This window comes from Aphis gossypii, chromosome 2 (genome assembly GCF_020184175.1).
Source record: "Aphis gossypii isolate Hap1 chromosome 2, ASM2018417v2, whole genome shotgun sequence".
In the NCBI taxonomy this organism is placed as follows: Eukaryota; Metazoa; Arthropoda; class Insecta; order Hemiptera; family Aphididae; genus Aphis; species Aphis gossypii.
This window is the reverse complement of record NC_065531.1, coordinates 55,166,079-55,176,508: the sequence shown is the minus strand read 5'-3', so window position 1 is coordinate 55,176,508 and position 10,430 is coordinate 55,166,079. Positions and strand designations below refer to the sequence as shown.

The window sequence follows — 10,430 nt, the reverse complement described above, 5'->3', positions numbered from 1 at the left end:
AATTAAAATTTCAAATAGGTAAGTAGGTATTATTTACCAAAACAACTTTTTTATTTTATCATAGTTGAATTATAATAAAATTGTCAAAATTGATGACTTAGTGTCCCCTTATTTCAAAAACGGTTAATTATTGTAGTTACTCTTACACAACTACATTTTGTGGTTTAATACATTTTTCTTAAACTGTGTTCTAATAATCATATTGTAAAATAAAAAGTAATAACTAATAAGTTTATTTAATTAAATATGAACAAACTTAAATAGGTAATTAGTACACAAGGTCAATGCTGAAAACATTAATGAATTTAAATGTTAAAATTCAAATCACAGATTTAAAGAATATTCCATTTTGTAAAAATGTATTTTATAAAAAAAAATAATAATAACTGAAAGTATAAAATATTATTCATAAATATAATAATTTATAATTATGGTATAATATTACATATTCTGATATTCACAGAATATCTTATAATATATTATATTATAAACAGAAAAGTGATAGATAACCACACTATTGAGTAAAGAAATATAACTTAATACTCGGTATTATAATATATACACATTTGTAAACTCATTAATCCATATAATTAATAGCTATTACTTATTATTATATTTTTATTAATTCATAGAATTACCACTAAATTGAAAAATATTTGATATTACAATTATTAATTATATTCTACTATTTAATTGCTAATTATAATTTAGTATTGTTGTGGCCCATTCGTTAAATAAATACATAAAAATAATTATTTTGTAGGATTCATCATTGATTAAAGTTTTTTTGTACTTTTAAGTAACAACAATTACTTTCAATACATACTTTGATTTAAAATTGCAAGACTATATTAAATTATTATGTTATTTGTTAGCTTTTAAAAAAAGTAAGGTTAGGTTATAGTAACTAATTTTGAACAAGCTAAGTTACTTTGATTTTCTAGTTAACTTGTAACTTTTACAAGTTAAAAAAAAGTAACTTTTAACTTATATTTTTTCCATATTAACCTAGTTAAAAAAAATAGTCTTGCTTAGGTTAAGTACTATACCTACTACTAAGTAGTAAGTACTAGTATAATCACTCTAATTTGTATTTTAACATTAAAACATAGAAGGAATTTACAAATAGTAAATATGAATAAAAACATAGGTATATTTAAATTTATTTTGTATATTTAAGTAAAAATCAATATAAATAAAGTACCTATTTATTTATTTTTTTTAGAATTAATTGCGTTGTGGACAAAATACTTAATTTTTTTCCAAGGTTTCTTAAACTTTGAGTTCAGTTTCAAAAATTCATCACACTCATGTTTTTTTGGTACCTTACCCAAAAGTATGTGTTTTTTAAAATACTTGGTTGCAGCTGACTTTTCTGCCTCGGACCATGGAACAACAGCTATTTTTTTGGTGGTCTGCCTTATAGTTTTTGTTTTATTTACAGAGTTTTTTGTAAGTGGGCTACCAATTAACGGTTTTTTTATAAGTTGATCTTCAGACTTTTTTTCTTCATTATCTGTTGACTCTTCATCAGATACTAGCTCATTTACATTAATGTTTATTTCGTCCAAGCTTTTTCCTCTATATTCATTACCTTTGCCATTTTCCATCATAAGTAATAGTTTACTTACTTTGGCAACCTTAAAAATATGTAATACAATAGGTATATTTTAGTAAAAATAATGTATGATTTTAAGTTTTAACAAAACATATTTAGCTAAATGTATTAAATAGTTAAATTTATAAATATGTAATAAGTAAATATATTTACTTGAAATGCATTATCTGAGAGTCTGTAAAATTGTTTATGAACGTCTTTGGTATGTCCCATAAATGTTGCCAATTGCTCAATGTCTCCCTCAGTTAAGTTAAGCAATTGAGTAACTGTAGCAACATGTTTTCGCAAACGAGTTGATGTAATGTTTTCTGGATATTTTGCTCCTGACTCTTTACCAAATTTTCTTATTAAATCTGAGGCTCTCATTGAACTATCTGATGATTGGATGATTGGAAATAAATAAGGGTTTTCTTTTTTATAAATTCAGCTGATTCTCTTATGGTTATAGATAATTGATGAGTTTCTGAATATGAGGTGTAAATAGTATAGGTACTCCTCGACCACGTTTTCCTCGTATAACTATACGTTTAAAACTTTTAGTTAACTCTAGTTCGATAGGAGACAAAGCATGTAATATTTCCTCTTGTGAAATTTCTGAATCTGCATTTTTGTAAGTTTCAAGTAGTATTCTTTGAACTTCCCCTGATCGTCTTCGGTTTAGCAAAACAATTTGAACTAATATGCTTTCTTGAAGTTGACGAAACGCTAGAATATTATTTTTGTTTGTTTTCAATTGATTATAAGATTCTTGTTCAATATTTATTATATGTTTTCTAAACAGTTGAATGTCAGAAGTCAATGGTAGAAGAGCAGGTTTATTCCATTTATTTTGGTAAATTTCTTTACAAGCATTTGATGAAATTTCGTACGACCATTGTTTCTCTATCATATATTTAATATTATTTATAGAGTCTCTTTTGCTTGTATTGGTTAAGACGCCATCACTTTCTTTTAACATAATAAATTCAGCAATATCGCAACACTGTTTTAATGATTGACCAAGTTTTAAAATAATTGATGGAGATCCAAATTTGTCAGTTTTTTCGTTATATTGAGCAATCTGTTTAGTACACTTTACCAGGACATCAAAGTATTTTGGAGATAAACAGTCCAGAAGTGAATGGATTTCACTAACCTCACCTCTTACAGCAATCAAAAATCGAGCTAGGGTTCTCATTTTTTGCGATACAACAGCAATTAGATGCTTTTCTTTGTGACATTTTAAGTATCTCGTTCCAAATGCAGTAATCAACACATCAGATTTAGCAACAAAAGAAATATTGTCACTAGCCATTCGAGGGAAGACAGTTTTCTCTAGTTCCTCATTTGTACTAGTCATTGTTATCAGCATATTTTGGCCATCTGCTTGGGCTCTATTTCTACTTCCATTTACATTTTTAACACTCTTGCACATTTTAAAGTGTCAAAACAAATATTTTTTTTTGAACATGCCCAGACAATACTTGCATGGTAAGTAATCACTTACTGATGTTGATTTAATATCAAACTCATAAGGACGGCGAACAGGTTTTATTTTGGTGCCACTTTCGACGTTGCATAAAAAATTCCCTCGTTTTCTTAAAATATCAGCAAATTGTTTTCTTTCAACTGATCCTTTTGGCAATGTTTCATATTTAATAACTTCAATTTCATTTTTGTGTTTTCTTAAAATATGTCTGGTGAAGTTTGTTACATTTTTTTCACAAAAAACGCATTGGTCTTTTTTGTCCCAAACTCTTTTGTAAGAAGTAGTTTTTTTTACTTTTTTCAACTTCACCGTCAAAATTAAACTTATTTGTTATAAATGGCACTGATATTTTCTCTGAACTTATTTTAGATGCACTTGGAGTAAATGTTTGCACCATATTTGTTTCATCCTCATACTCATCAATATTGATGTCTGATGAATTAGCAAAGTCTTTATCTTCTTCTTTATCAGAATCATACAATTTGCTACTGACAGCTTTATTAGATTGAGGCACATAGTCAGAATCATACTCAGAATAATCTGAACTTACTGAACTGTCATTAGATACAGGTTTAACATTTTTAGTTTTAGGCCGTAAACCTGGATACCTGTCTTGTGTTTCTGTATCAGATTCAAATAAACTGCCTATTGGAAATAAAAAACAGAAATTATAAATTTAAAACTTTATAATAAACAATCATGTAGATGTTAGAACACTTCCCCCCATTGGCCATTTATATAAAAAATGTAAATAGTATAAGATTAAGATTTCTACAAAATACATTTTCATATGGTTCTATTTCATGTTTGATATTATTATTAATAAGCATGTTGTTGACTACTATGGATAGTGAGTAAAGCCAACCATATATTATTTTTTTTAAATAAAATACACTAAAGTACCTAATAAGAGTTAATTAATGTTAATAATGAAATTTTTTTTTTACTTTTTACTTTGTATCTTTTGAATTTTATTTTGATTTATTTAAATTGTTGTTAATCATTATATATTAGCGTTATGAATATTCTGTACTATAAAACATGCATCGATTTGTTTTTCTTTAAATAAATATTATTATTATTATTATTAATGCACAATAATTAAAATATCCAATATAATAATCATGGCTAATATCCTGTTAATAACAATACTAAAACATATTTAGTTAAAAATTAACCTTAGTAAACACATGGAAAAATATGTTTTTTATGAGTTCTGAGCAGTTATTTACTTTCAAATAACAATCAATAACAATAATCTAGTTCAAATAATTCAATAAATGAAAAATCAATAATAAAACAATCAGATTTTTGAAAATAAAAACTAGTTTTAAAATTGTTGTAGTGAAATGCTTCTAACCTGTTCTAGAAGATTGTTGATCCAAATCAGTTGTCAATATATCAACATTAGCATCATCACAATCTTGTGCTACAACATTTTGTAGCTCGATAACCTCAGATAAATCTTTATACAAAGTTTCAATAGAATAAGACTTATTAAAGTTTTGATTAAATGCGCCTAATATTAACAATTAAAAAAATGAATTAATAAATAATATTTAGGTATGTATAAATGTTAGTAGTTATAAAAAAAATATGCTTTTGAGTTCTAACCTGTAGTAGCAGATTGTTGGTCTAAAATAGCAGTTAATTCATCAAAATCAGTTACATTGTGCCCAACATAGTTTTGTTTCTCAATAGTTCCAGCTATATTTTCATGTAAAGCTTCAACTGGATAGTAATCATTAACATTTCCAGTTGATACATCTATTAATAAGAATATTAAAAATAAAAATAATGAATATTTAATCTGTATATCATCTATTTTAGTAGTTTTATATTTAAGCGCCAGAGTTCTAACCTGTAGTAGTCAATGGTAGGCCTAAATTAGCAGTTAATTCATCAAAATCAGTTATATTGTGCTCAACATAGTTTTGTTTCTCAATAGTTCCAGCTATATTTTCATGTGAAGCTTCAACTGGATAGTAATCATTAACATTTCCAATTGATACATCTATTAATAAGAATATTAAAAATAAAAATAATGAATATTTAATCTGTATATCATCTATTTTAGTAGTTTTATATTTAAGCGCCAGAGTTCTAACCTGTAGTAGTCAATGGTAGGCCTAAATTATCAGTTAATTCATCAAAATCAGTTACATTGTGCTCAACATAGTTTTGTTTCTCAATAGTTCCAGCTATATTTTCATGTGAAGCTTCAACTGGATAGTAATCATTAACATTTCCAGTTGATACATCTATTAATAAGAATATTGAAAAATAAAAATAATGAATATTTAATCTGTATATCATCTATTTTAGTAGTTTTATATTTAAGCGCCAGGGTTCTAACCTGTAGAAGGCAATGGTAGGCCTAAATTAGCAGTTAATTCATCAAAATCAGTTTCATTGTGCTCAACATAGTTTTGTTTTTCTATAATATCTGATACATTTTCATATAAAGCTTTAACTGGATAGTACTCGTTAACATTTCCAGTTGGTACATCTAATTTAAAAATATAAAAAAATAAAAATAATGAATAAATAACCTTTAATATATTATGTATTTTAAAAGTTATATAATATATAATATATATTATGGTATATACTACTGAGCTCTAACCTGTAATAGTTGATTGTTGTTGGCCTGAATCAGAAGTCAATTCTAAACTATTATTATTAACAACTTCTGTCATATAGGGCTCATTTATGTTTTGTGTTGAAATATCTAACAGTAAAATATATTTAATTATAATTATAAAAAACTATATTACATGTATAATTTATTATGGTTTGGTAAAAATAAATAATATGTGGGTATTAAATAAAACATTGAGTTCATAAAATATTTTTCTATACGATCTACACTTTATTCTGTAGAGCACTGGAGCCTTAATCTTGTATTAAGTATTACATATTTTATTAAATCTATAACATATACCTTTAGTTTCAACTTTTGATTGTTGTTGTAATGTAATAGTCATTAAATCATCATTATTACTCTTGATGCCTTTAAACACATTCTTTTTCAGTACGTTTTTACCTGTTGTTCTTTTATTATTCAAGTATGACTTAGTGACTTCCCCTGCTAAACATTAAATTAATTTACTACTAATAATATTATTAGGTAAATATATTATATTATACAAATACAGTGGCAGGTTTTTTTTTGGAGGGGGGGGGGTTCTTAGGGGCTGAAGTACCCACCGTTCTGTGTATTGAATTTTTATTTTTATTATAAATTACTCAGATATCAGTTATCACTTAAAACTAAATGTATTAATTGTAGACCACAGATGTAGACTACCTACTACCAAAAAATAGATTAATTTTGTTCAGTAGGAGCTTTATTATCAACATATCGTAGAATTGCCACTGTATGAATATCAGTAATCAGAAAACATTTCTTAACAAAAATATATTTAAATTTAACAATACATAAACATTTAATTTTACTTGTATTGTTTGTTTTCTGTAGCACTGTATTAGTTGAAGAAGCTGTACCATTTTCACCTTGAGTTATTGTAAACGTATAAAAATATTTACCCAACTTCGATAAATAAAGACTAACGTCTTCTTCACCTTAAAATTAATTTAATACTTAGGTATAATATGTAAAATTTATTTTAAACATTTCATGTTATTTTATTATCTGTTAATAGATAAGTATTTATTATTCAGGAGTCTTCTAGTTATAATATGCAATACAGTAATAAAGTCACTGGATATTGTCTTTTAAATGATGCACAAAATAGAAAATTTACCTACCCTTTCTTATAAAAAAAATATAAAACTAAAACTTACTTCCTTTTGTTAATATTTTAGCTTTATACTTGAACCCATCTTTCCATTTTATCATAGTATATAATCCAATTTTTGTAGATTGTTTAGGATATACATTTGGACACATATATAATACATTGTCATCTTTAAAACAAACTGCCAACCATTCTAATATATAATATAAAAATAATATAATGATAATTTATTTAGTTAAAAGATCAATTAAAGATGTATTAGGTTCCTACTCAATATTTTTAATTTTTAATTAAATTCTGAGAGATAACATGAAAAATGTCAAAAGTCACCTTATATTATTTGAATTGTATGCTAAAATTAGGAAAGATTAAGTATGATGAGAATTAATAGCGTCCCTTAAGTAGTGGTCCAGGTAGGTAATAAACAGGGAGCACACTAGTTGCCTAATTTTATGTATACCTATTACCTATATTTTAGATTCTGAACGAAGTGATGAATGTATTGATTTTACAATGATGTGTGTTTTTTTTTTTTTGTGTCTGTGTACAGTAAAACTAGTCGAAATAATGCTCCAATTTCAAACTATGGGGGTGGTTTCTGATGTAAGAGTGAATATCCTTGGTGCATTATAGAGGTAAAAAGTTAACATTTTCCAACAGTTTTCAAAAAAATCGAGAAAAACAAAAAAAAAAATGACGGAAAAACGGCAATTTTTACGCAAAACCAGTTTTCGACCAAATCGATTTTTTTTTATGGTTGTAATTCAAAAACTAATCACTGAAAATACTTGAAATTTTCACCAAATGTTAATGTCAGTGCTATCTGTACATAGTTAAATTTTCAAAAAATTTTGACTTTTTTTGAGTTATTTATAGACCACTGAAAATTTCGATTTTTTCGAGAAATTTTTTTTAAAGTGTCGATAAAAAATTTTTGGATGACCAAAAAGTTTTGAAAATTTAATTCAAGGTTCCTTATGAGTTGTTTTTATTGTAGCTAAAAAAAATTAAAAATCGTTAGTCACAATTTTTTTTATAAGCGTTTATAGTTCAAATTTTTACGAAATCAGTCGAAAACGCGAAAATTTGCAAGTAATTTTGAAGTTGAAAAATCATAAAAATGTTTGTGTTCATAACTAAGGATTAAAATTATAACACTAAGTTTTCCATAAGTTTTCCTTCAAGTAGCTATAGAGAAAACTCATAACATCATTATAGGAAAAATTGTATGTGCGTTTGAATTTTAAATTTTTACCAAATAGCGTAACGATAACGATTTATCCTCAAACGATTTTAAATATTTGCTATTATTCAAAAAGTATAAGTAGTAGATACTTGAAAATTTTACCAGTTATTTAGATTGGCATTTTCCTTACGTGATTTAATTTTCAAAATATTTTGAGTTTTTTTGAGCTATTTATAGACAACTGAAATTTTCAATTTTTCTGAAGTGTCGATAAAATTTTTTTGGCCCTATCAAAATACTAGATTATATTTATAGTATATTTTGGTAAGCAACTAGTGTGCTCCGAATAAACAAGCTAAGTGAATTTCAAATTATTTTTGTTATTTTCTATTAGTTTTAATAATAAATGAATAATTATTGTAAATTAATTTGAAAATAATAATTAGGTAGGTATTGGTATTTAAAAAATATATAATATAATATGTTATATTATTATGTATAAAGGACAAAAATGTCCGCCTCCTTTAATTGAATGCCTGCTAACTCCCACCACCTATGGCATAGTAATTAAAATGAAATAAAATTGGAAAAATTCATAATAATTTCTATAGTTAATTATGATTTATAAAGTTTAAATTATGTAGTTAAATTAAGAATATTACAGATATTAATGTTACAATATTACTATGTTATGTATATTAGCTATATGCACACTTACCTTTAAAGTAGTCATTTGTTTTCGTAAGATTTTTACGTTTTTTTCTTGTCAGCATCGTACTAATTATCGTAATAATAAATTACTGAAGTTTACACTTTACACAGTAAAAAAATTCAAATAAAAAAATATCAAAATAATTAATATTTCGCAGTCCGCACAAGACAAGCGACCAAATATGACTGAAAATGGAAATACTGAATGTTATATTATTGAATTTGGTAACAATAACAACTTTTTTTTTTATTTAAAATCATGAAATATATATATAAACAATATAAATGTATAACACGTATAGATTATAAAAAAATATAGATATTATTTGTAAATGCATCGTTATCTTCATTCGTCGTTGACCAAGCCACCATCGGTCTTGGGTTTGTCCTTACGACTCTCGTGCTGTTTGTACCAACTAATAATATTATTTTAAAATTATTTTTCTTTTTTAAATAATGTATAGACTATAGATGTGTCCCCTATATCGTGCTATATGTTTAAAAAAGATCTCATAGCGTTCGTTCATTTTTATTTTTTATTTAACACATTTTCTAGCTGCAATACTATTAAGAAGATCTCTTAACGTACTAATAATAAAAGTAATAAATCGTTAATAGTTTTTGATATCTACAGGAATCGACTTTTACCAATGATAATTATAAGCACCCATGCTCACATTCGTTATATCCTAAGAAATATCATCCAAAACCAAAGTGCTCTGCGAGATCCACATAATATCAAGTGATTTATTTTTCGACATTCGTTACGAGATCAGTTTAATTATATCATATTATTAACAATCTCACACACACTAGGCAGTTAAAGTACTCTACGAGATCCACATTTTATTTTTCTATATTCGTTATTAGATCCATTTAATTATAACATATTATTAATAGTCTCACACACAATAGGCGGCTAAAGTACCCTACGAGATCCACATTTTATTTTTCTATATTCGTTATTAGATCCATTTAATTATAACATATTATTAATAGTCTCACACACAATAGGCGGCTAAAGTACTCTGCGAGATCTACGTTATATCGATTGATTTATTTTTTGACAATCATTACGGGATTTATTTAAATATATCATATTAACAATCTCACACATACAATGTAGCTAAAGTACTCTGTGAGATCCACATTATATCAATTGATTTATTTTTAAAAACATTGTATACCAAAATAGCAAATATAAAGAAAGCACATTACACGATCCGTAGTAGTGTACACTGTACGCACCTATACGAATGTATTATACACATCTTGTCAGAAGGTCGTGTCAGTATTCAGTTTAAATATAATTATCATATTAAATGTCTTACTCACAAAAATTAGGTAAGGAAGTGGTGCATCTTGGTAAAAACTTAAGGGAAAAATTATTTATTTATCAATCCAAACTCTGACCCTACCCCCCACTTACACGGTCGTATCCCATTTCGCCGCCAACCCATTTTGCCGCAAAATTTTCAAATAATTTTTTTCTTAAAACATGGTTATGTATTTTTTTTTAAGCTAGCATTTTTTAAGCCAGGATAGGAGCTGGGAATAGCTAGCTTGTTATCCTTTCTTGAAAAACTATCCTCGTGTATTCCGGACTTAGGTGCTATAATACTATCTTAATTCTGAAGTTATCGATTGATAAATTCCCAAAAATTATATAAAAAAAATAGAATGAAT

General features: G+C 26.0%; 2 protein-coding genes across 2 annotated transcripts; both read right to left on the bottom strand.

Annotated features, from left to right (window-relative positions):
• Positions 1–1,175: 1,175 nt before the first annotated feature.
• LOC126549978 (uncharacterized) lies at positions 1,176–2,058 on the bottom strand. Its single transcript, XM_050200618.1, has 2 exons — positions 1,772–2,058; positions 1,176–1,640 (listed from the first exon to the last, which is right to left on the bottom strand). Exons 1-2 carry the CDS (start codon positions 1,982–1,984, stop codon positions 1,209–1,211), a joined length of 645 nt encoding a protein of 214 aa, XP_050056575.1. The 5' UTR covers positions 1,985–2,058; the 3' UTR covers positions 1,176–1,208.
• Positions 2,059–3,304: 1,246 nt separating this feature from the next.
• Positions 3,305–8,806, bottom strand: LOC126549828 (uncharacterized). The gene is made up of 11 exons (XM_050200214.1): positions 8,752–8,806; positions 6,894–7,040; positions 6,546–6,671; positions 6,031–6,177; positions 5,713–5,817; positions 5,443–5,595; positions 5,195–5,347; positions 4,948–5,100; positions 4,701–4,853; positions 4,447–4,605; positions 3,305–3,731 (listed from the first exon to the last, which is right to left on the bottom strand). The coding sequence occupies exons 1-11, from the start codon at positions 8,804–8,806 to the stop codon at positions 3,319–3,321; spliced, it is 1,764 nt and encodes a 587-aa protein (XP_050056171.1). The 3' UTR covers positions 3,305–3,318.
• Between the last annotated feature and the right edge of the window lie 1,624 nt (positions 8,807–10,430).